The sequence below is a fragment of the Conger conger genome, chromosome 17 (genome assembly GCF_963514075.1).
Source record: "Conger conger chromosome 17, fConCon1.1, whole genome shotgun sequence".
Classification (NCBI taxonomy): Eukaryota; Metazoa; Chordata; class Actinopteri; order Anguilliformes; family Congridae; genus Conger; species Conger conger.
The window spans coordinates 34,774,163-34,801,530 of record NC_083776.1 but is presented as its reverse complement, the minus strand read 5'-3'; the positions used below and the strand labels follow the sequence as shown (position 1 = coordinate 34,801,530).

At 40.2% G+C, this 27,368-nt stretch overlaps 2 protein-coding genes across 5 annotated transcripts in view; both read right to left on the bottom strand.

Moving 5' to 3' along the window:
- Positions 1-7,458, bottom strand: part of dhrsx (dehydrogenase/reductase (SDR family) X-linked) — a 67,879-nt gene extending 60,421 nt beyond the window's left edge. For 2 of the 3 annotated variants that reach the window (XM_061226181.1, XM_061226180.1), the window contains exon 1: positions 7,326-7,458. In XM_061226181.1, the coding sequence (XP_061082165.1) occupies positions 7,326-7,425 (100 nt within the window). In that variant the 5' untranslated portion in view covers positions 7,426-7,458. The remainder of the gene's footprint in view (positions 1-7,325) is intronic. The other variant, XM_061226182.1, reaches the window with a different exon arrangement.
- On the bottom strand, positions 528-24,104 carry LOC133116531 (E3 SUMO-protein ligase ZBED1-like). Of its 2 annotated transcripts, none has more exons than XM_061226179.1 (2): positions 23,538-24,104; positions 528-3,922 (listed from the first exon to the last, which is right to left on the bottom strand). In XM_061226179.1, the coding sequence occupies exon 2, from the start codon at positions 3,868-3,870 to the stop codon at positions 1,792-1,794; it is 2,079 nt and encodes a 692-aa protein (XP_061082163.1). In that variant the 5' UTR covers positions 3,871-3,922; positions 23,538-24,104; the 3' UTR covers positions 528-1,791. The 2 variants fall into 2 exon arrangements, with proteins under 2 accessions (XP_061082163.1, XP_061082162.1); XM_061226178.1 differs by lacking the exon at positions 23,538-24,104 and adding an exon at positions 7,326-7,464.
- Between the last annotated feature and the right edge of the window lie 3,264 nt (positions 24,105-27,368).

The following is a 27,368-nucleotide window of genomic DNA, read 5'->3' as shown; positions in this document are numbered from 1 at the left end:
GCTTGAAGCAGTCAAGTTCATCCCTTAAGCAAAAGCAACAGTACGTAAACATGTCTATAGATCTGGCAACTGAGCTGTCTGGACACATGCCAAAGATACAGCAGGGGGTGCACATACATGATCTTGTAATTGACTGAGAAACATTCACATCTCAAAGTGACATCTGACCCACTTAAATGCTGTAAGCATAGTCTTCAGCAGGTAGGGGAAAAGTACATTTGTGGCAAGCATATCAACAGGCCCATTTACACATATTACCACTGCCTTTAATACGTGTTTAGGCCTTTAGCAGGCAGTCTTATCCGGGGAAACTAATGAGTGCATAAATAAAGGCTTAGGCAATGAGCAGAGCCCATGCAAAGTCATCAGTGTCATAAATTATAGTAGCAATTAAACATAAATCCACATCATAAACCTACATACACTAGTGGGTGCAAGAGGGAGATTGAGAATGCAGTGCTTGAGTAACAATCATAAATTGAAATATTACAAATAACAAAATAAGTATCAAAAATAAACACTCACTGTCACTTGCAAGAATCTTTTATTCCGGAAAGTCTCAACATTTTGACTGGCAAAAGTTTCATCAAATCTTTAAAGGTTATGAACATTAAGACAATGTTTGAGGAGGGACAACAAGAAGTATGTGTTCTAATGGGACAGAAATGTTGGGTTATGCTGATTAGTACAGGGCTGACCATAATTCTTGGCAAATGTTGGCAGGTAAATCATGTTCTGGAAGACAGCACAGAACAAAAATGCTTTGGAAACTTTTCAAATGAGCTTACTTTCAATGACTTTAGTCCTGTTGACACACAGAGCATTCAATGGGAACAGATCATCTGAAATAGCCTGACGCATTTAACGATGTTAATAATCCCGGGACTGACTTAATCTCTATGGGTCTGCCATCTAATTGCAACCTTTGCTTTTTTTAACAGCCTATGATTACTGTTGTTTCCACCCCAGTGGTATAAAAAAGAAAATAGTACATTAAAACATAAAAGCAGAATGCACAGATAAAGGCTTCCCTCCTTTTCACCGTTTTATTTTCACAAAAGAACACATTCGACAACAAAGCAAAAAGACCCAAGATAAATTAATCAACTCCCCAGATTAAAAATGACTTGGATACTCAGATAAATTAACTTTGTTCAAGTAATAAATGAAAGGCCACCCAGGAATAATCTGAAAAGAACTGACATCATTCGCAATTTCTTATAAATCCAAAAATATGGATTTGTTTATACTGAAACATATTGATTTGTCAAAGTTATTCAATTTAATTGCAACTAAACACTATTTGACATTAAACATTTGCAACTCCTTACCTTATGATTAATTCCCCAAATAAACTGCAGGTAAACTTAACTGTGCTGGACTTACATGACAGATGATGTCCAAGGGAAATATTCATGCCTACTGAAAATCAAGTGACAATATCACACAGTATAAGTGCATTTCAAGAAAAAAATTAAAATCATACAACTATACAATAATTAACAGTAACAGTGAATTTCATTAAACACAGTGCAGGAAAGGATGCATTAATCCTTGTTTAAAGCAACTAGATCAGCGCTACTCAACTGCAGGTATTTGCTCCACCAATGCACTACACCACCAATTACTTAACCTCCTTGTTTCACCAAGTAAGCCCCTTGAAATCAGGAGGTGTAGTGCATGGTTTGAGCAAATGCCTGCAGACACTGCGGCCTGTCAGGTCCAGAGTTGAGCAGCGCAAGACGGTAATACAGATTTGACAGAGCTAATATGTATGCTCTACACATATGCTCATAAGAAAATGTCCTTGGTGTTCATGACATTGGCCTGTGCAGCTAGGCAATCACCTACAGCCAGCCCTTGCTCCTGCTCCACGCCCCACTCCCCCTCATCCTCCTCTGCCGGCTCGCCATCGTAGCAGCTGCGCATGTTCTCATACAGGAAGACCTGCCGGTCGACGTGGGAGGGGGCGAGGCGGCTCCTCTTGCCCCTCAGGACGTTTCCCGATGAGCTGAAGAGCCGGTGGGGCAGGACGCTGGTGGCGGGGACGCACCAGTACTTCTGGAGGACTCTCGGGAGGGTGGGAAACAAGGCCATGCGGTCAGACCACCAACGAAGAGGGTCCTCGTTGAGACCCAGAACCTTCTGCGACTTGAAGTTGCTCAGCTCCTCCATTACCTGGGCGTGGAGCTCCTCCTGGTTCTCATCGGCTCCCGACTGGCAGAAAATCACTGCCAGCAGGTTGCTGGCATTGCTGGGGGGGGACGGGGCGCTGATGGCCTGCCTTTTGATGGGGGGCTCGTCTGGGAAGGAAGCACTTTCCTCCGAACCGGAGCACTCTTCCTTACGCCTCTCCAGGAGCGCCTTGGCCTCCTCTATAACCCTGGCCTCTACTTGGGAACGCTCAAAGGGAGAGAGGAAGGGGAGTTTCTTGTAGCGGGGGTCAATGAACGTGGCCACGTTCAGGAACATGTCGATCTCGGGAGTCTGCTGGTAAGCGGAGGACAGCACCTTGGCGATCACCTCCTTGGCCATGCTCACCTCCTTGAGGTCAGTGTCTTTGCCCTTGAGGGTGGTATTCAGCAGCATGTGCAGCACGGGCTTCACCATGCTGATGGTGGGGTACCGGCACGACACCATCATGTCCGCCACCAGCCGAAAAGGCTGCAGGAGCTCGATCAGGCCGTCGACCATGCTCCACTCCGCGGTCTCCAGCATCAAGTGGTGGTTGTTGCTGTCCTCCGCCAGCACCGACGCGATGACAAACTGCTGCTCTTTCAAACGCCGCAGCATGGCCAGGGTGCTGACCCAGCACGTGACCCTGTCGCTGACCAGCATGCACTGGGTCTGGCCTTGCTGTTTCTGCTTTTCCCGCAGGAGGTACATGGCCACCACGGACTGCTGGAAGTACTCCACCAGCTTGCGGCAGTGGCCCAAAAAGCTGCTCAGTCTCGGAAGCTCGAAGGCCTGGTTCATCCCTTGACTGACGGTGTGGCCGAAGCAGGGCATTTGCACAGAAAGGTCCAGAAGCGAGCAGGCTTTCACGATATCCGGGGCACAGTCGGTGGTGGCGCCGAAGATCTTCGGGTTGATTCCCCATTCAACGAAGGCCTCGTACAGCGCGCGCGTGATGCTTTCGGCGGTGTTGTCTTCCGGCACTTCGAAGGTTCTCAAGCAGCGTACGGTAATGGAGAGAGCGTTCGAGGCCCCGTGGCTCAGGAAGTGGCTGGAGAGGGAGATGTAGGTCCTGTTCTGCGTATGGCTTCTCCACAGGTCCGTGGAGATCCCGCACCACACGATATCGGCAAGCTCCTTGAAAACGGCCTCCCGGACAAGGTAGTACTTCTGAGGGATGGCCTTAGCGGACAAGCAGCGCCTGCTGGGAGGTGTGTACCGGGGATCAGCCGTCTTCAGGAGCATTTTAAACGTGGGCTCATCCACAATAGACAAGGGGAACATCCCCTCGCAGATGAAACTGATGACAGCAGAGGTCAGGTCAGTGTGCTTCCTGTTTTCATACTCAGAGGTCTGCTTCATGGTTAAAGTCTCCTGGGCCAGCCAATGGGAGGATTCCGGTTTGAGCTTAGAGAAAGCAGTGGCAAATGCCTCCCTCATCTGCTCCGTATTGCTCTTTACAAACTCACAGAATTCATCCGGGTGATTTTTCTCCAAGTGGTAAGACAGGTTGGAGGTGTTCCCTGAATACGCAATTTGGGCCATGCAGATCCGGCAGTATATTTTCTTCCAGTGCAATATGCATCCATCTGCATCAGTGTCAAAACCAAAGTATTTCCACACCTTACTTTTGGCTCTTGGGTGAGCAACCAGATTGAGGTCTGATGGGGAACCCTCAGCCCCCTTATGCTCCATTGCTTGTAAGGTACACAGATTCCTTTACGAACCTTCACTCATCACTGAGTACCTGCCAAAGGCAGTGAAATAAAGGTGTGAGATGTTAAAGGGTCAAAGGACAGGAAGCCCATTTCCTGGAAATGTACAAATAAAACAATGATGAACTTGGAAACATATTTAATACATGCAGACAAAACATACTGCAAGCATTTTCTATGCTCTACTAGATAAAGAAAAAGTAATTCCAACACACTTTTGAGTTATACGTTTCTTGTGTGTGTTGAGCATATAAGGCAGGAGAGCAATGTCCACAGCTATATGCCAATATTTAAATGTGTTTTAGCTTTGGACTGTAAGAGATCTTCTTGCTTACAACAGTGATGCACCAGTAGGCACATTTAAGAATAAAACAAAATCTCCATTCCTTTGTATAAACATGGTGACATGTCCCCCAAAATATGAACGTGATGGTCTTAACAAAAGTACTTATAATGAAAATTCATATTTCCTTGTGATAAAAAGCATAATGCTGATACAAATGATTTAAATAATTTTAATGAATCATTGGAACAGCACTGTATGCAAAGTCAACATACCCCAATATCATTTCTGATCAACGGGAAACGAACAACAAAACAAATCATGCATATGGTTGCAGTCGGTTTGTGTGTGTCCACGGTTGTCCTTTTGTAGTGCCCACACAGCAACACTGACTAATGCCAGACAACTGAAGTCAGTATAGAATAAGTGTCACTGTGACTGGCAGACTACATAACTTAGACAGCGAAGACTTCTTGATACTTTTTCCTAACTTTAACCAAAGTGAACAAATACAACACATCCATGCCAAACTTAGTACAATTTTAAACACTATCCACTAAAACAGACTAACAGACTAGCACATTTAGATATGCAAGATGCTCAGTAGCCAAATAGTAAGGATAATAACAATATGCATTGTGATGCATGTGGATAGTGAAGATGCAGGAGCGTATCGTCACTATCTGTAGGGTAATTGGATGTCAACTCAAGACACTTATGAACCGCATCATCATGGATTTTAATAAGATTTCACATGCTGACTTGGCCTTATAAGAGACCCCTCATCTCGGATTGTTAATCTGTCAGATATGGGCTAAATTTTTCACTAATTAGTGTGAATCCATAGCTTTGACAGGCCCCATCCCCACTACTGTAGGTTGTAGAGAAATGGTTCTTCCAGTTTATCAATGCAATAGCTAGGTCTTCACCAGCTTCCTCTTCTACATATAGTATGTTTACCCCATGAAAGGTAACAGTTATAAACTAATATAATCTTGAAATGTGATTTGCAACAAAAAATAAAAACATACATCCCCAGAAAAATTGGTCTTCAATATCAGTCATTGCCAAGATATCATTGTTCATCTAAAGTAGTATCACATGGTTTTGTATCACTAATTTCTTAGAATGGTGCTGTACGGTGTAGTACACCACATCAATTGTTTTCATTATTATAAGTTGAACAAATACCCCCCAAAAAACAGCAATAACCCACAAATGTGTAGCTCAGAGCTATTTAAATCATGCTCCTGAATGCCAAATTGCCAGGTGAAAGAAAAAATAGGACATGTTTTAATTGATCGTTATAGATCGAAAGAAGATAATGTATAATAATTCTGATGGCTCCAACACCAACCGAAAACTTTAATCCGCAACTCACAGTCCTCAAGGGCCGAGACCTACTGGTTACCCACCCTCTCTTACCTGGGAGTCAGGTGTGAAGGGTCTAGTCAATCAGTAGCAGAAAAAGAAAACCAATGCTCGATTTGGTTTTGAAATATGGATTTCAAAATTTAAAATAATTGGGATTAAAGATTTTGCATTCCAGAACTACTAGTAGTACAATAGCCATACATGAAATAGATGTCGTCTCAAACAGGTGTTAAAATGCACTTCTCTTCAATAACAGTGGTGAGAGTCTATTTTGACTTCTCCTATGTAGGAGTGGTAATAAAAAGCTTCAAGTGAACAGCTTTTGCAGTTACATCAAGCTTGATAGGGATGTCTGATCAGCATATTAATTCAGTATATAGCTTGTTATAGAGACATATTAGTATATTTTATCCTTGCGTAAGTTGACAGGATGTTTCAGTCCTACCCTACTTCTCAAAGGATACATGGTTCCAGTTTGGATAATTACATTACGCAAACTAGGCCAAGTACCATACTTGCATTGTTGGCTAATAAAGTACAATACTGGCCTTGTTTTTGATGGCTTTCAAAGTTCTCTAGCTTTCACACAGATGTGTTATTATGAAAGATTGCAAGCTCCATTTTCAACTAATTTTATTAACTGAATCCTGACCAGCCTCCATATTCATATGCATAAAGCCATTTCCAATAAGTATATTTAGTTAATTTAATGAAGTAACAAACCTCTTTCCTTGATGGCTAAAGTGAAGTCAGACTGCACTTACAAAGGGCAGATGCAGTAGCAGACACACCTGCCTGGTGCGCTACAAAACCTACCCATCTGGCCAGCTCCATTTAAGTGCTTAAATTTGGGTAGAAATGTGTGGTGGGTATTCTGGTGCAAAGACAGAAGGCGCTACATACTTATTGTGGTCGAGGCAAGTTCTCGATGGTAAAGCACTACGAGATCCAAGAAAGAGACACATTATCAAAGCATAATTGTAAATTGATATGTGGCAAGCAATTTACTCTCTTTTTTCATTTTACACTGACGCTGACAGTTGTACTCAAGAGTATTCAATTAGACTTCAGTGTTTGATAAATATCAAGCTGGCTACTTATGACGCCATTTATAAACTAAAGAGAATTTCTGGCCCACGTTAGCTAATGATATAGATAATTACATTACCGGTTAGTGCAGGGATGTCCAGTCTTATGCAAGTTTTTCTTTTATCCCAGTACGTTTTTTATTGCTAGGCTAAAACATCTGCATCCATACAGTCCCTTTTCGGACTTCGACACCTCTTTACTGGGAGCAGTGCATGTGAAAGTTGAATCGCAGCTTGTCAAACAGCACTTCGTTTCATAGTATTTTGCTAAATATCAGAATATGCGTCCATTCAGATGAATCACTAACTAGCACAACTAATAAAGACATTGGCGATCAATTGATATACGAGCATTCAAGTGGTATGAGTTTTTGTAGGCAGCAAACACTTAACGTTAGCCAGCTACTGTATGTTCGCTGGACGAGCAGACAGTAGCCGTTAACTTTGAGCCATGGTTTTGGTAACTTTAAAATCAAAACGTAAAATCTCAACAAAACATGACCAACGGTAATTAAATGTCAAATCGGTTTTAAATTAGCTAAATGTTCATGAAAATTACTACCTCTCCACCGTCATAGAATTCCAACTATCTCGCACTGCTGCTCGCCAGGATTTTGCCAATAACGTTAGCATGCAATCTAGCACCATAAGTTACAGTAGCTACCTTGAGGCGAAAAGAATAATTCTCACCTGGTAAGGGGAACGACTTGTTGAAAAGCTGGTACAGAAGAACTTTAATGCCAATTAAATAGAGCCTGATGATGGGCAGCACGAACGCCAGCAACCACATCTCGGTTTTCTTCTCTTCCCTGTTTGTTACAGCCTTTCCTGTCCGCGTAGTCTCAGCAACGTCTAAATCCAACTGAGCTGAAACTCGTGCTTCTCCCACAATAGTTCCGCCAGCAAAGCTGGGTCATGAGACACTTGTGTAAGAAAGGGAAAAAACAGAAATCCCGTTGCGTATTTTTTAACTTGAAAATGGTGGCATGTGTTTCCTCCACCTATCAGATTTGACTAATTGGTTCAACCTCCTGGCTGTCAAATTAAGCTATTTAAGAAATCTAGGTGGTCAGAACAAAATCCTGGGGATAACATTTACTTTCTGAACCTGTATTTTACACCTCTAGAACATGCACACACGTCTCTCCCCAAGGACTTTCAATATAAGGTGGAGTCATGGACCTAAAAAAACATGTGTAGCGATCAGATAGAAATTAATTTAGCATTACTTTCTTGGAATCTGACCTGTGAGGTGCCTCAAACAAAGTTCATTAAACATTTCCAGATAATCTAGGGCTCAAACAACCATTTAATCCAGTCCTGTTAATAATAGTGGCTTATTTATTACATTTTGAAAAATGATAAGAGTAAAATAATTTGTGTAGTTGCAGAACATTTTAAATATTCATCAAAATGAAATGAATTGAGGACATATAACCTTCAAGCAGTGAGTGGAACAAAAATGACATTGGTCTTTGTGTGTATACCTAATTAGTAATTGTTTAATTATTAATCAGAGGGAAAAACTATTTTTTAAATATCCTTCAGACAGGCACAGCCAATATGAGATTATCAATCTCATGTGGCATTAATATATCATTGATGAAATTACTCATTGACAACCACAATAAAAATTGATAGCGCATAAAAGTTACAGGTAAAACAATCTAAAGTTCGGGATACACCACAACAGTGCCACTTTAGTTTGTATGAGATGTGGGAAAAGGTGGGTATTTGATCAATTTGGTTTCACTTGCACAAGTACTCAAGATTAATTTCAAATGATGAGTGAAAGTAAAATTGACTTAATAAAAACTGGACTTCACCCCAGTATTGAGCGATTCAGCATCCCTTATATTATAACTATAGTTCAGGGGTCGGCAACCCTGGTCCTGGAGAGCCGCAGGGTGTGCTGGCTTTCGTCTCCACCTTAAAATAAGCGACCGATTCAGACCCAAGAAACCAGGTGAGGTGAGTTAACTGTGTAATCAACGGCTTTCATTGATTAATTAATGCCAAGTAACAACGAAAGCCAGCACACCCTGCGGCTCTCCAGGACCAGAGTTGCCGACCCCTGCTATAGTTCCTTGTGTTACAGGTGTCAACCAATCAGGGAAGCAGGCTTTTGTCGAATTGATTGCTATGTGAATTGTGTTCATGGAGAGTTTCCATCTTGAAACCTACACACACACACACACACACACACACACACACACACACACACACACAGTTGAACTCTTTAGGGTGTGAGACTGAGTACTCTTGTGTGATAGCTACCAGATTTCACTGGAAAACCACGGGGCAATTAAGTGACTGATCAAAGAAACCTATTTGTCTTTTGGTTTTAAGTGGAAGGTAACAACATCAACAACTAGGTGCACATGAATACACAAGAATAGAAAACACATGGCAGAGTAGCCTAAGGCACCCGAGGCAACACAGCGAGAACAGATGCACATTGTGCCACAAACGCGGTTTCTGTGCAGTCATCAATTTCTAGAACCAAAACTCCTGACCTGGAGCAGTTGGAATGTTATGTAGACACCTTATATTTCACACAGATTTCCTAAACACGCCAACTAACTCCTTGCAAAAGGACCCTGATTAGAGACAGGAGTAAAAACCGGGGGGGGGAACTAGATGTTTTTGCGTGAAAAATAAAGACTTGAGTGCTCATACTGTTCATTACTGGAGCATTCTGCAAGGTTAAAGCAATTTGCTCAACCAACGCATGCAGTTTCCCTGCTATTGTTATTATCCTAAGACTGTAATTGTGTTAAATTATTGTAATGTTCAACCACTGCCTTTTTAACAGGAATGTAGGTTTCCACATCCCATTTTCCCATACTGCATGCATTTCAGTACACTTGCCACAGCTCCTCCCCTCTCCAACTCGAGGCCCACATGGGGGAGTAAATGCTGTCCTGAGGGCTCGGTGAGCTTTAGCCCTCTTAATGGAGCTTCAGTCTCTCTGTACATTCCCATGACGCATTGCTGGAGTAGATACATTCGCACTGGCTTCTTGGGGGCCTCTTTCTGTGTGTGAGCCCTTTCCCAGAACACACCCCTGTGTCGTTGGGCTGTGGCCCAGGCAGACAGCGGACGGTCGGGGGAGAATTTCCATTCGAGTGCTGCTGTGACACTGTGCTTGAACATGTGGCTGATATGGAAATCCATGCTGTACTGTAACAGTGTCTTTAATATATCATATATTTTGATGAACATGTGAGATCTTCTGGTAACCACCCTTTTTTTTAAAGCTGTTCAGTTGTCTATGCAGTTGTCACATGTGTCACTTGTAAACTTTTTGATGGGATGAAACCTTTCCAGCTTATACTCTTATCATAATGAGGGTTGCTAATTCATTCTGCTTTCATAATCACTACTTTGATTCCCAGGTCATCTCTGGAAATGAGGACTGAGTTTTCAGTTGTCCTACATGTTTAGTAAAGCTAAATGAATACTCGAAACTGTCAAACTATGTATGAACTGGCTCAGTTTCACACTATAGCCGGCCTCAATAGCAAAAAGAGGGAGTGACAGGTAAAATAAGTAGTGACATGTAGCTTTGTTAAGTTATCATTATGTTAGCCATTTGCTGTTTTTCTGGCTTGTCACTCATCTTATTTTTCACTCCTCTGTTTGTATAACTAGCAATGACTGATCGTGTATGCAAATATACAACGTTTTAGAATTCCCCCTTTTCATTTGTGAATGTCACTCATCTGGATATGAATCAGGTAATCATTACTTTGTTAGGTCAAACTACTGTTTGTACTGAAATTAATAATTTTTTAATGAAAATAAGAACTTTTTTGTGTGAATAAACCGTATCTTTTTGAAACATAATATCTATGTACTTTTTTGTATATTGTAGTGTAGTATAATGGTTAAGGAACTGGCCCTGGAAAAGGGTGCCGATTTGATTCCCAGGAAGGACACTGTTGCTGGAAAAGAGAATTTGCTAAAATGCTTTTACAGTATGTAATTTTAAGATATACTTGATTTCTTTGTAATGTGCACTAACTAGCAAAGGATGCAAATGTTTCTGACCATATATGGGAGGAGTTCTCAGATTGATGTTGTTAGCATGCTTTTACTGTGATCCACACCCAGATGAGTCAAACTGTGAAGTGTGAATGCTATTTAGCAGAGTACAGAATGAGAAAGGTGGAAAGGGGAAACTGTTACAATCCTTGAGCTGAGAATTAGAAGGTTCTCTCTGTGTTCTGAGAATTTTTGGATATTGAGCATTAAAGATTCCAAATTAATTGGCTCCAAGCATTTTGCATTTTGCATTTTTTCATACTTTTAAACAGTATTTTTGTATAAAACTTAAGATTAAATATCAAATAATATAATATAATAATATAAATTCAATTTGATATTTGCATTAGCAAGCTGGTGTACAGGCCTACTGAATAAAGAGCTCACTGGGTGTATTTCTACTGTGCATGGAAGTCATTGTACAAGGTTGACCCTGTTTGTTATATCCAGTATGGACATTAGTACCTGTCCAGGAAATCAAAGTGCTAAATGTTTTTCAAATACAAAGGCTGTGACAGTCTTTTTCCAAACCATGATTGATGGGTGGCTGAGGGGAAGGAGCCCAATTAGCTTCCTTTTCTGAGAGCAGTAATTCCTACCTGTCGTGAGTCTGAAGACACGCCTGAAGATGAGTGCAGAAATAAGACCGACATTTCACAGCAGAATGTTCCTTTGAAATGAGCAGAAACCCAAAAAGGAGGAAGATTTTAGCGTACGTTAATATCATTTTGAAAAAGGAAGAACAGAGAGAGCGTGACTCATGCAGCCTGGAGATTAATGAAAAATGTGCGATGAGTGGCAAATTCAAACACGGTTTATCCATGTACTGATCAGCCATGGGAAGACAGAGCCCTGATGGTGAGAGAAAAATGGCAGGAATTGAAGAGATCTTCTCCTTAAAAGGTGGGCAAAAGCCTTAAATAAATGAAGGGAGGCAGAAGACTGGGACACATATCTGTTATGATAAGGGAAGGGGGAATGGATCGACACAAACGTCTTTCCTGTTCGTGACTTATTCCAAATTCACACACATCGCCACACATCTGCAATCTTTCATGTCCCCTGCACTGAAATGTTACAACTGATTGTCTGTTTTTATTGCGTCCTGTGAAGTCATTACTGAGTTATCCCTTCATCAGCTAAAATACATGTAAGGATGTTTCATTGCTGAGGGCAGGAAGAATGATTTCTGCTCTCCTGCAGGGGAATACTCACCCTACTCCTTACAACTCTGCTCCTGGAAAAGAAGAGCATTTCCTAGATACTGTAATTGCCTAATTAAATTAATTTGCTGCTTGCTGGGCTACAACCGTTTCTCTTGTTCTGGAAAGAAAATTGAGGCATAAGGATATCCATAAAACACGATTGGTTGTGTGCTGTGTTCCCTCCGGAGCTGAATTCAGAGAGAAAAGTCGTTTCTTCCACGGGTTAAATAGCACAATAGTTCTGCTGCTTTACACTGTGCAAGGAAATATTGTCTTTCAACTATGGGAAAACCTGCCTTTGAGAGTAGGTATCTTCTAAGAAAGAAAAAATACAATAGTATCCACAGCGAACATTCATCAGTGCGGGTGGTAATATGTGTGGATGGCCTGGCCCGGGCGTGGTGAGAGAGTTCTTCCTAAGCAGTTTACTAACCTTATTTGGGAATCACTCGAGCGTGAAAAGTGATGGTTTGATAATGCATGAGTATGATGATATAAAAGCTCAGAGCTGTGTGGCTCAGGTATACATCATTATGGCGTGCACATATTCTGCTCCTGCACAATAATGAACAAACTGATTATCTACAGTTTTTAGCCTAGTTCCTCCAATTTTTGGGTCTTACATCATTCCCATTCTCACAAAGAATTTTACCACGAGAATGATTTTATCACTAATAGTTTGTGATTTAAGTATGAATTCCAAAGCTGTGGTTAATTATACAAAGGTGGGCCTTAGATTAAATGGATAATAATAATAATAATAATAATAATAATAATAAAGTGTTTCACAAAGCAACATGTTTAATGATTTCTATCCTGTTTGTGGCAGGATCACAGATATTCTGGTATTCTATTTTCTGATATATAAATGTCCATGTTTGCTGACAGTGACAGAAGACACTATTGGCTGCACTATTGAAAGGAAACAAGCAAATATTTACAATGACAGAGTGAACAGCTGGGGGAGGAGTAATTAAATCGTAACTTCTCTCTTCATTAGTCAAGCACTTTATGTTGGAAGCTCCGCAGTCACACTGAGGACAGTGGTAATGCGGCATTGGCATTGGAAAGAACTGCGGTTTGTATTTCACAGATGGAGCAGAGAATAGAGTGGTATTTTTGAAAAATGGCAAAAATCACTTTTGTCTGGAATTGCTGACGATACACACATTTGTAAATACGGTAAGGGTCAAATGTGCTCAGCCACCTCACGAAGGGAGATACGGACTCTGAGCTAATACACCGGCACTTTGCTCAGTCCTTATTTTATTTTTTTGTCGGGCTTGCAAAATAGGTTTTTCAGTATAGAACGTAACTGCAGGGCACACAAAAATCGATCACCATTTCTGTCAACTGACCGCTGATTTCTCTCCACTTATGTTCCTTGTTTGACCGAGTGCTGTAAATGGATGAAATACAGGTTTGTGCTACTGCCACAGTCCAGCAAGCTCATCTCCTTCCCTGTCCATTATTGTTTTGACTTTAGTATGTTGTTTCTCTCCTCTCATTTCCTGCTTGCTAGGAAAAGGTTTTGCAATAGGTTGTTTTCATTGGGCACTGTTTCACTTAAAGGTACAATAGGTAAGATTTTTGTGTTAAAACATTGTAGTCGATTGTGAATCCCTTCATATCATTGAAAAAGGGTCACTAACATGTTGAGTGACCCTCTGCCTGTGTTTATAGTATTTCAATTTGGGTTTCAATATATGCAGTTGACGACCTGACACGGTACCAAAACATTGTATCACTGTACTATAATTCAAGCTGATTGGTTGAAAATTGCCACAGCCAATGGCGTTTCAATGTAATAATAATAATAATAATAAACTTTATTTATAAAGCACATTTAAAACAACCATGGTTGACCAAAGTGCTGTACAAAACAAAACCAGGCAATAAAATTAAAGATAAAATGAAATAAAATGAAATGAGATAAAAAGAAATAAAATGAAATAAAATTAAGTTAAATGAAATAAAATGAAATACAAGTACATCATCTGGATTCCCCATTTATGTCTGACATGTAAGCGTGTTTACTGAGAAGGGGGAGGGATAAACAGTGTTGTGGTTTGTGTCTGTTGCTGCTATTCCTCTCTTGATCGTTAGAAGTCCGATTACCTATTGTACCTTTAAGCTTAGCTTGTGTAACCCTGGCCCTCTGGCTAAAACCAAATCAGGATGTATGCGGTTGCTCGCAGGCATCAAAATGAGGAACTGGCAGCTCAGGGGAGCGTGACACACTTCAGCACATATTATACTGTACACTTTTTCTGCATAGTCTTGCATACTCACATGCAAAGGCTGTCACGGCTTAAAAAGTTTCACTGCGCGCCCGGGGGCACAAAACACGCAGAGTCACTCCCAATCGTCCCGGATGCGCCGCAATCACGCTCATGAGCAGAGAGTCCAGAGCTCACAGCTCGGGGGCTTAATTATTCAACCGCCTTTCTCCACCTTGTTCCGGATCACTCTGTGGCGGGATGCAGTCAGTTCTAACCATTTGCACATTCACCATCGAGAGCAACGCTGACATCGACTGCACCTCTCACCTTCTGATAACTGCAGACCTGTGCCCTTATAGTCTTCATGCCATGCCACAAATGGATACGCCCGATAAATAAAGCCACAGAGGAGGTGGAGGGCCAAAGAAGAGAAATCAGCAGTCATTCCTACTCTTCTCCCTACCCTGCACAAACTCACGCCTGACTGTCCGAGAAATTTAGCTGTCCTCCCAGCATTACTTTCATATCGGACACCCCATTTACAATGAAGTAAATGGTAAAATGGTAAATGGTTGGCATTTATATAGCGCCTTTATCCAAAGCGCTGTACAATTGATGCTTCTCATTCACCCATTCATACACACACTCACACACCAACGGCGATCGGCTTTCATGCAAGACACCTTGCAGCTCGTCAGAAGCATTTGGGGGTTGGGTGTCTTGCTCAGCGACACTTCGACACACCCAGGGTGGGCAACCCTCCGACTGCCAGACCACTGCTTTTACCACCTGAGCCAATGATGCTTTCACAAAGACAAATCAAACAGCATGTCAGGAGCCCTTCTCCCAGTGCCATTTTCACTAAAGTTGAACAAGAGAACTGCATAATAGAAGCTATTAAATTAACTAATTTTTTTATGTTTTCTTAGGGCACGGGCCTGTTGCTTGGTTTATGAGCACTGGTTGATTTTTTCTCTAGGATTGTCAAAACACAAATTCACTTTTCGTTCAAGATGGCCTTTTTCAAGATTCCTAGTCGGATTTTACCCTCATTTGAAGATTAAAATTCAAGGTTATCTTCCCGTCCCGTGATTTCCTCAGTGTGTAAACAGTATACTCTGGCATTGTGGGAAACATGGAGCTGTGTGACAGAAATTGAGTGAAGTTGAGTAATTGCACAGCAGGGAGAGATTCACGCTGACAGTGAGGTGTGGAAAGGAATGCTGACATTTACAGAATCCATGGAAATTGTGTGCTGGTAAATGGGAATAATTAGTGAATAATGTCTCTTATTTAATTTCTCTCATCTAATAATCACTGTCATGATTGTATTACATGGACACTCACATTGAGCTAGACACTCATATAATGAGGAACTGGAAAATGTTTATGTTATAAGGACAGCTTTTAAGAGCAAATATTTAGGAAGCATATTAAAAAACCCTGCCCAAAATTTTTTTAAATGCAGTATAACCCTCAGGAGTTATACTTCTCAGTTTCATAATAAAAATGTGCAAGAATATAGTGTAAGCCTCTGGAGTTTCTCAATAGAAGTGTGAAAGAATGTAGAATATCTCTCATGAGTTTCTCAGTAACTATGTAAAAGAGGTGATTGGGGCCCATGTCTAATAACAATAGCCTAATCTAATGCCTAGGCCTTTTCATCAGCTCTAACCTTTCCTGACAAACCTCTTTATGGAGAATAATTTGATTGAGTCGGATAATTATTATCCCTGTCGCCTTTTAAATTCTGTGGCTCTTGTAAATGTGGGGGAAATAATTAAGAAAGGAAATGAAAATGAGTGAGGGAGCTTGGCAAATGACCTTGGATTTATCCTACAACAAAAAAAACCTGTGCGCAAATAACAGTGCAGCGGGCTGCTAGCCACAAGCACAAACCAGTAGGGTTTTCTTGAGTAGTGACAGAAGTGTAGCACAACTCTGCACGAAGACTAAAACAAATTTGAAAACTCTGCTTATGTTGCGGGAGCTGCAATAATGCTATGTTGGGTAATGAAAAAGGAAATGCAATAGTTTAGCATACTTAATGTTATCCACTGTATTATATACACTGAATGCCTGTGATTCCCACCAGAATAAACATGTAAGGGAAAATGTGATTGGGCCTCTTGGAAAGCAATTCATACATACAATACATGCTCAGAAACACTCGTAGCAGCATACCTGCACATCCATTTCAGGGACAATTTTGTGATTTTTAATTACATCTCATTTGCATTTCTTATTTTTTCTGTACAGTTTTTTTTGTGCATGAATGTGTGTCTGTCTGTGTGTGTCTGTGTGTGTGTGTGTGTGCTTGTGAAAATGAAACAGTCACCCTGCGGGGAAAAGGGTATCTGTAAAGCAAATCTGTTGTGATTTTAAATTGGGTGCTGGCAGTGAACCTTTCCAAAGCCAGTTAGCCCATTAATGTACCAGCATTTAATAAAGACCATTGGTTTTCTGATCATGCACATTGCAAAAATGCTTTGCGGCGATTCTGCTGGGAAAAGGCACAATGTTTCATCATGTTTTGTTGGACATTATGGAGTGCCTTTTCAGTTCTATCAAATTCAGATTCTGACAGAGAAAACCACATATTTGTTTACATGACCTCTCCTCCAAAGTGAGTTTTACATTTTTCAATGTCTTTGAGCTCTTCAACATCAGAGACAATTACTCTTGACTCCATTAGCTAACTGGCTGAATACATCAGCAACAGTTCAAGCATACATCAAACTAAAGAAAACACCAACCATAGCCTCTGTGACAGTCTTGATGCACTGTTCTTTGTGAAACTGCCAGCTCATAGTCTAGATTCATATTTTCCAATGCACAAACCAATGCACATGCATCACAGTAAAGGAGTATATGATTTGACCCACCAATTCCACTAGTTCAAAATCGCTGAGATCTCCTCTTCGACCCATGGTTGCCAAAATAATGGGCAACTGGGTCTGCCAGCATTTTTATACAAAACTGTCAGCATGTTGGGATATTCATTGCTTAATTAAGTCAGAATCAGACCATTTGACTAAATGTTTCATTTATTTTGTAAGTGACCTGCACAATGGACTACAGATGCACCATTTGAATGGGAAAGCAAGAACATTCAATCATAAATTATAATTTAACCTTCAAGTGACCAGAGGAATACATTTATTAATACCTTAATTGTAATATATTTGATCCTTCCAAAATGTCTTGACTTTGTCAATCAACTTATATACAATTGCTTCTGGTTTCTGCCTTAATTTGGGTGATGTGATTATTTGGTGATGACATATCCAGTCAAAAACAACAGATTTCACTTATGTGACTTGATAAAAGGATCATTATAAGAGTCCAGATTTCTGTGGGGAAACAATATGAAGTGATACATTAAGTGGTTCAACATCAGAGAATGTGATGGTGATTCCAGCATTCAGCGCATATTGTTTGATGTGGCGTTATGTGTTTATTTTTTTTGTGATGTATGTGATTGAAATGCAGTTAGCAGGTGATCAGCACCTGGCAGAGTATAGTGTGGGGAAAAGGTGTAAATCTAACCATTTTGGGCTGCAAGAATAGTTTTGCAGCAGCAAATAGAGTTCATGAACAATACATTACATTATTGGCATACACTCTTATCCAGAGCGACATACAGACTAAGCAGGAGACAATCCTCCCCAGGAGAAATTCGGGGTTAAGGGCCTTGCTCAAGGGCCCAAGGGCTGTGCGGATCTTATTGTGATTACACCGGGATTAGAACCACCGACCTTGCAGGTTCCAGTCATGTACCTTAACCACTATGCTACAGGCTGCCCCAGTCATGTACCTTAACCACTACGCTACAGGCTGTCCCTGTCATGTACCTTAACCACTACGCTACAGGCCACCCCCAATATCACTGACTCCTCTGATTGAGTATAAATAAATAATTAAATATAAGAGAACAGAATGTCCTCACATTCAAAACAAAGCTAAATGCAATTCATCACAACATTACGTCAATAAAATTGTATATTGACCACACATGGGTTACATGGGTCTACTTACTAAGCCAATATTGGCTTACTATTCCCCTTTGTAAAGCCAATGTAAAGTATTACTTAGTGTTGTAATAATATAAATAATTTTGTTTTTTATGAAAATGAAATGTCTTAATCACATTTGAATTAAAAACTGTTAATTGATTGGGGCTTCTTTTTCATCCGTTTGAAATTGTCATATCTGACCCCAGTTGGTTAGTGTGTGCAAAATATGTTGGTCACTTGAGGGTCAACTATTCTTAAATCAATACTTGATTATGTATTATATAATGAAGGTAATATTTATTATATTTTCCACACAAGGTAATATCATTCAAACATAAGGAAGGCAGAAAAGTTGAAAAATGGATGTGTTTGTCCAAAAAATGGAGTAACAACTGAGTGCCATCATGTATTTTCCCTCTTTAAAATCTAGCATGAAGGAGTGTTCCCCTTTGGCGCTTTGCTTAATTTGCCGGGTGACGTCCCAATTTGTACACACGGTTGTCACTTCCATCAAAGCTATCAATAGTATTTGTGATGACAATTTCAATCACACTAAATTAATTAAACAAATGGAGAAAACATAAAGTAATTGAGTTGATTCTCTGTGCAGATAAACAACAACACACACATTGGTTTTATTCTCTCTGTACGCAGAGTGGGCAGTGCAGAAGGACCCCTTTTCATTGCTCAACTCCCATAGGCTGTGACAGCCCTTGGGTGGCTCAGTGTTAGCAGCACTGCTAAAGCATAGGCCGGAGACGCAAACCGCACTCAGGCTACAATACCGCCTTTCAACAGGCCCACGCTGTATACACTACAATAATTTGCAAAAAGTTATTCAGGAAATACGAATAGCTGTAGTTAAAGATTGTATGCCATTCAAACGATAATTCACAATTTTACCAGATCAAATGTAAAGGGTTGTTCAAATGAATATGAATATTAATAATACATTAGAAAAACAAAGCTACCATTGCCCCAATAATGAAATGTCCAGCCAAGTGGGTGTGATTATAGTAGAAACTCACACACTCACACACTCACACACACCAGGGCCGTGATGGGTGTTCAGGTGACAGGGCATAGCTCTAGGTAGAGCTTCTCCGCTCTCGTTCGGCTTCCTCAGACTACTCTAGTGAAGTCCAGGACTCTTTCTTTTTTTCACATCTCTTACTTGTCTCTGTTCTTTTTGGATGCTCTTTATTTTTATTGTCTAAATGTAATGCTTTGCTCTTCTTCGCCAGAACAATCAAATAGATTTTCATCACAATGGGACTGACCTGGTCAAATAAAAATAAATAAATAAACTCCAGTGAAGCTGTTGTCTTATGCAGGCCTTCTCCGACCATGACAGTAAAGCTGCCCAGGGATTTTTCACTTTAAATCCGTGTCCAATTGTTTAGACTAATGTGCAAACGATTGTAAATATTTGCCACATGTACATGGAATTCATCACTGCTTACAGACAGAAAGATATATAAGGAGGTGGAGATGTGCAATTCAGATTTGATATTGAAATATTGACATAAGTAGCCAACTACAACTTTACATCAGGGCCACGCTGACTCCTCATTGCCCCTTCCCTGCCTTTTTCCTCCTCATCTGACTCAGTCTAATCCCATTTGACACCATTTGTGTGTTTAATGTTAATGCTCCAATAAACAGCTGCATCTGGATGTTTTACTTATTGGTCAGACTGTTCCGGGGACAGAAACTGGGAAATGGGAGGTGCCCTATGTGGTGTTTGGTAACTGTGGTAACAGAAGTACTTTGAATGCCCATAGGTATACTTCCTGCTCCACTTTCCCTGATTGTCATTCTTTTACATTTCTAGAAGCGCCTGTGGGCGCTCTCTCTCTCTCTCTCTCTCTCTCTCTCTCTCTCTCTCTCTCTGTCTCTCTCTGTCTCTCTCTCTCTCTCTCTCTCTCTCTCTCTCTCTCTCTCTCTCCTTTTCATGTCTGTCTCTCCCTCTTTCTGCTTACTTAGTGTCTTCTGTCTCACCTTCATAAGTGTTGCACAGTCTCCCTGCCATTCCCTTTTTCTCTTCTTCCATCCCACCATCTTTGTGTCACCATCTGCATTCCCATCTTTCTGCATGTTGCTCTCTCTCTCCCTCCCTCCCTCCCTCCATCTTAGCTTCTCTCTCCTGCTAAACCAGGGCAGGTCATTCACCAGACATATCCACAAGAGACCAGCCCCAACAAACGTTAAATCACATATTGGCATCTCTATAAGCGAGTTACTCTCTATAGCAATTTATCTGTGCGTTATTTACATCTCTGGGAAAAGAACCCACTGGAGGAAGAAACAGATCCATCATGCACAGGGCCAGCAAGAGGACTCCCAGCGACAGAATGGAGTTTTACTCTCGAAACAACAGTGCAGTGACCTTTTCTCCCTCAGTAATGTATGGATTTCCACACAACAGCTTAGCAGGATTAAGTGATTGTAAGAAAAAACAAATTCTCCAATTAAAGGTGTCATTGGTGGTTATATGCATGCAAAATCACACTTTTAAGGCTAGTTAATGTCATGGTTTTAGAGACATTCCTATATTTAGAATAGCCCATTAGTTGTATCCCTTGCCTTTTTTTTTTTAGAAGCCCAACATACCCTTTACATAAACACCATTTAGAAAATGTATCAATCACAGATAAAGAATATCTTTTACAGGACAATAATTGCAATAGTATTGCTATTTGACAAATGGATGTATACATTTCTCTGAGCAAAATAAATACATTTTAACTACAGCTGCACCTACGCCAAATATCTGAAGGATTCAACATGTGTCCAATAGCCCCAGCTATGAGTATGCTGAGGAAATTAACAGGGCTATTGAGAAGGAACCACAAACAGATTTCATTTTCCTCAGTCACACCGACACAATAAAAGTTTTTTTCTAAATGCCCAATATTGTGTATTAAGTCCATGATTATATTTAAGGCAAAGTAGCTGGGTCAGAATGAACTACTTAAATCAGAGATTCAAAATGTGTACGTGTACAGATCACATTGTCGACTTCAGATTCATTACCAATATAAATAAATTAACAAAATGCATCTTCAAACCAACAGAGCAAGATTTGTATTTGCGACATCGACTCCTCTCTTTCCGCCTCCGTGCCAGCTCTGGGAGCTGTATTTAGCACACATCAGTTAGACACTGAAGTGCCATTCCGTTTTCAGATCTGGTGGATGTCTTATGTCACTCTGTGACATATCCCCCCTCCACCTCAGACACACACACACACACACACACACACACACACACACACATTTCTAATCATTCTTTCATATGGCATGACAGTGCTTTAAAAAGGACCAAAACCCCAAGAACCACACTACAAAGCACTCATGCTCACACACATCTCTTATTTAACTGAGAACCATGGCTGTTGTCACAACAACAGCATATCCCAGCTGATATAATATGTTCTCTGGTGGAACTTCCCCATCCAAAGGACCTGCTTCTTAGGTACTGCTCTTTGCCTTAATGTGTGGTTCTTGTTTAATAACTATCTGTGCCTTGCGAAAAATATCCTAAAACCAGTGTTGTTATCAGTTCCACTGTTAACTGCAATACACTTGTGCTTACTCCTTATCTGAGGCGAGTTTCTGTCTCGCTGCATTCACAGATGAGATATTGTCATAGAATGCTTTCATCAAGCAGACTGGAGGAAACCTGAAGCTCGCAAAGATAAGGTTTCTGTCAGAATCTCACCTTTATTCTTTGTGTTATTTTTAATCTTAATTTGATAAGGCATATGTAGAGCTACACTAGGCACTGGCATAAACCTTTCCGTGAGTTAATATAAAAAAGTAATTTGGCTAATGTGAGATTAAAAACAGGAATACTTTTATATTTAATGGATGTAAACATTTTACCTTTAAGAACAACTGAACGCTATACAAATGAGAACAATTAGTACAACTATAATCTAAGAGAAAGTGTTATTTCGGCATTTCGTCCTTAATTTGTCCTTCAAAATCAATTATTTGTCGCCGCATTGGATTTTATTAGAGCTAGATGAAAAATATATGTTGTGAAGGACAATTAGATTCTACAGGTTAGCAAGGAGACCTCGCACTTTATGAATATGGATTTGAACGAGATTTCACTTGGAACGTCATGATCCAGGGCCTTCAAAATGTTCCGTATGTATGCTGCAGTTGATGCAATACCATTTATTCTACGATTCACAAAATGACTGACAATAGCGTTAAACACTTCAAGGTTTATATACACACGGTTCAATATGGACATGTTTAAAATTCAATTATACTGAATATACCTTACATAACAAGCGCAAAATTCTGTAAGTGAACGGTGTGACTTAGCATATATGTTAAAGCGTAAACACATGTAGTGTAATATTTAAAAGGATAGACCAATACCAACTGGAGATGTTGATCTACAATCAGACAAACATATTAAAAAAACAAACTGCAAAACAGTTCATTCTAATTTAATGCATTGTATAGTAGCTAGGCTACGGTTGGGTCTAAATGCATGTAACCTACTTGACAACACATTTATAGCTATCCTGCAGTGAAAAAAAAAATATTCGGCTATTCTTCACTGGGCACACAAAACGAAGCGCGAACCCAACACTGGAATGTGCACTGGCTTGTCACCGTAGTTCCCCAGTGTGGGACTTTCTTTGAACTGCAGGCAGGCTAAACTGAGAAAATGCAAACACTAGTACGACAATGTTGCCGCTGTCAGATATACAGTCATTAACTGTTCACAAAATAAATGATTAAAAAAGTATATTGATTCTCCCACGAGTGGTGTAGATTATCTTGCGTTTATGGATCTACATCTTAAATGTCCGTCTAATTTTCAGTTACTCGGTCCAATTTTTGGAATGTGGCTTTTCGTGAAAATTGAAAATTGATTAAATTACGATGTTTCATTTTTTACATTACATTACATTTCACAATGCTTTTCAGTTCTATCTTAAGTGAATCACCTTGCTTATGAGTAATTTTCCTTTTTAACTGTTTGAATCAATAGTGTCATTTTGTCTCATTCACCTCTATGGTCTGATGATGACAGTTGATGGTGCGTTTTTGATACGTGGCTGAAAGGAAAACAGATCATCAATAGGCTATATCTGCCCGATGGAACTGTTGTAGTCAGTAGCTTTCAACCGAATTGGCTTTTATTCAATAGGCTACTGCCTAGTATCCTGATATCAACACATAGTTACAATTTTTAGTTAAGCACTTGGGGGGAACAAAACATGACAACAATAATTGGAATACAAACCATTGTACTACATGCTACTTGCAGTCTGTCGTATTAGGTCCAGCTGTTCAAAATTAATATTCCTTACTTTTGGTTTTGATGTCCCCATGTGGGTTACTGGCTATTGATAAGACAGAGCAAAAATGCCGGTGAACTCACCACGGTCACCCTGGCCGATCCGTTAAAGCCAATGTCAGGATATACTGGAAACCTCTGATCCGTGTAAAGCTTCCCGAAATCAGATTCCGTGATCACAATCCACGTCTCGACATATATACCATAAAATCACATAGAGAATGAGCAAGATTGCGAAAATAAACAAAGCTACTAAAATAGCCTTGGTAACCGGAGATATGAAAGACTGCATGTCACCCGTGTGCTGGAAGAAAGGAGCACTATTCTAAACTGCACTTAGCGCAATGATGGACACAGACCGTCTCCAACGGCACAGGAACGGTCCTTTGGTATCTGCATTGGTTCGTGCCAAGTTGAGGACTTGAGGAGAGACACCGTGGTTCCGCGAAAACCACATGAGAAATGACATTCCACAGATCCCTGTTCGCCCATTCAGTAATAGCCTACATCACACACAAGATTCACAATCCTTGCGGCTGAAATTTGATTTTCGCGTTCACTCTTTCCGCTTTTTTTCTCTCCCTGCGAACAATTTATTTTTCATTTTCTTGCAGGAGTCACAAATACACCCAAGCTTTTGCATGCAAAGGTATGTTCGGTATCAAAAGCTCTGAGTAGTGTCTGAAATCCTTGTTTGAAAGTCAGATGTATAGCAAAGTTGCGATCCACTGTTGCTCAGCCTGGTTGCAAAACGCAGCAGCGTGTTTATGATGTGAAACAGGTTGATTAGTATTCAGTACAGCTCTCCCGACCGCTTTATTCACGTGACGGATTTCTCAAAGGTGCCTGAAGTGTACACATGCTGTTGGAGCCGGTAGCCGGTATGTTGACAATGTGGCTTGAGATTCCCGGACAGCGGTTATTGGTGTATTTATTAATTGATCATGATCATCAGCATCTCTTACAATAACAATAAGTGATAGCCACACAATAAGCGACAACTATATAAAGGCCTACTACTACTACTACTACTACTACTACTACTACTAATAATAATAATAATAATAATAATAATAATAATAATAATAATAAATAATAATATCAAGACGTAATCTGTTTAAATAAATCACTTGACAAAGTTAACAGCATTTTTAAGCGCATAAGAAAACAAAGAAGAAGAAACATAAAACTTAAAACATGTAACATAAAAACTATAAGTTGAGTGTTATAACCGATAGCCTCTTCTAAATTGGCAATGCACGTTGACGTTTTACTGTAATAAAAGAAACAACATAGAAACAGCGTCCGCACTAATAAGTTGATCTACATTAACTCGAATTACGAAACTACCCAACGTAAAGAAATGCATAGATTGTACAGCGGCTAGTACTGTAAATATGACCTTGCGAGCACACAAAAGCGCAAGCACAGTACCTAATGCATTCACTAGGTGGCACGAAAAATCTGTCTTTCTGAAATGTAGACCACTTCTTTGTAGTAGTTTATCCATGTGTTGATCCCACATACACTCAGTAACCACTTTAGTAGGTATGTATTTAGTCTTCTGCTGCTGTAGCCCATTAATTTCAAGGTTTGACGTATTATGTGTTCAGAGATGCTCTTCTGCATACCATTGTTGTAATGTGTGGTTATTTGTGTTACTGTCACTTTTCTGTCAGTTTTGACAAGTCTGGCCCTTTTTCACAGACCTCTCATTAACTATGTGTTTTTGCCTACAGAATTCCTGCTCACTGGATGTTTTTTTTTTTTTTTTGCACCATTCTCTGCAAGCTCTAGAGACTGTTATGCATGAAAATCCCAGGAGATCAGCAGTGTCTGAGATATTGAAAACACCCTGTCTGGCACCAACAATCATTCCACAGTCAAAGTCACTTAGATCACATTTCTTCCCCATTTGGTCTGAAAAACAGCTGAACCTCTTGACCACGTCTGTATGCTTTTATGCATTTAGTTGCTGCCACATGATTGGCAGATTCAATATTTTCATTAACAAGCTGGTGTACAGGTCTACCTAAAAGTGCTCAGTGAGTGAATATAAATTAGGGCCACTGCACTCTCAGATAAAATAGTTCCAAAAGGAACACAGCAGAGCATTCCATAGAAGAACCCTATCTAGTTCAATGATTCTTTGTTGGACAAAATGGTTCTTTGTGTGACCCAACAACTGAAAATAACCTTTACAAAACCTTATTCTCCTTATTCTTAATTGGTGTGTGGAAGACAAAACTTTCAATTCTTTGCTCAAAGTGAAGGACAAAGTACATTGTGATAGATTGAATAGGCCCCTTTTAGGCACATTGACAGCCTGCTTGAATTGCATCTTATAAGCGCTTTGCCAACTAAATTAAGAATTAAAGCGAGGAATATTGCTCAATACCTACTGATACATGGGAAGGTGCTAATTTGCTGAAGCATTGTCTTGAAATGAATAAGGGCTGATCTGAGCCTCCTGCTGGGTGTGTGTATATGCTACAGTTATAATGTGCGGTAACAATGCAAACTTTCCTAAACCAGGTTGAGAGGTAGTGCGCAATACATCCATGCCCCATTTGAGATGTTAGCAAGCGAAAAGAAGCGTCCCCCATTGATGGGGTTTTTAAGGCCACGTGTAGGGTCTTGGTTTGTGCAGCACATGCCGGTCTAATTAACCCACCAATTTGGGATGGAACAGGAAACATGCAGTTCAGTGAACAGCACTGACCTGAAGGCTGCTTGCCAGCTGACTCATCTGGTGAAATCACAAGTAAACAGAATAATTATGCGCTACACTTTAACCCTACTGCACAGACATATCCAGTGTAGGCCTAACAAAGATGTGTATCACATGTGGAGCTTACGGATAAGGTTGTATATGCAGTACCTGGGTAAATATACACCCAATGAGCAATTTATTAGGTAGACCTGTACACCAGCTTGTGAATGCAAATATTTAATCTGCCAACTAAATGCATAAAAACATACAGATGTGGTCAAGAGGTTCAGCTATTCTGACCAAATGTCAGGACTTTGACCGTGGAATGATTGTTGCTGTCAGACAGGGTGGTTTGAGTATCTCAGATACTGCTGATCTCCTGGGATTTTAATGCACAACAGTCTCTAGAGCTTGCAGAGAATGGTGCGAAAGACAAAAAACAGGCCAAAAATAGAGGCCAGAGGAGAAGGGCCAGACTGGTTGAAGCTGACAAGAAGGTGACAGTGGTGCAAATAATCACGCATTCCACCAGTGGATAGGCAAGACCAATAAGTCTACAAAATAAATAATCAATTCCTAATAAAGTGCTCACTGAGTGTATAAATTAATTTGTTTTTTGAATAGTGTTGCTGGAAGTGTTAGTGGCTCATCATACATTTATATATTTATGTCAGTAAACACATTACATAACAGCAAATGATGATACTACCTTGCTTCATGGAGGTGGAAATTCTCTGTGGTACAACATGCAGTATCCTTGTACACCCCAGCCTTATGAAACACACATTATTTAATGTCGGTGTGGAATTTATAGCTGAGAATGGGAATTACCAAATAAATAAATAAAATACTGCACCATCATCTCAACCAGCCCATTAAGGTAATGCATTCACTTTCAAAACAATCACAGTTATATAAGACAATCACAGACTGTTTCAGACAGGGGAAGATTACAGAGAGTATAAAGATTATCAAATAGATCGCTGCTAGGTTTTGGCTTTATGCTACATTATCTGTAAATAACTAATTTGTTTCATGTCGTGGTTCCCCCTAGGTAGCACTGTGCCTCCACTGAATTCATGAGCACCTCTGCAAACAGAGAGGAAAAAAAAACAGTGAGGCCATGGTACAGTTTGAATACTGAAATTAACTTGCATGTTCATGGAGATTTATTTATTTTACTCTTTAAAGTAATACTATTA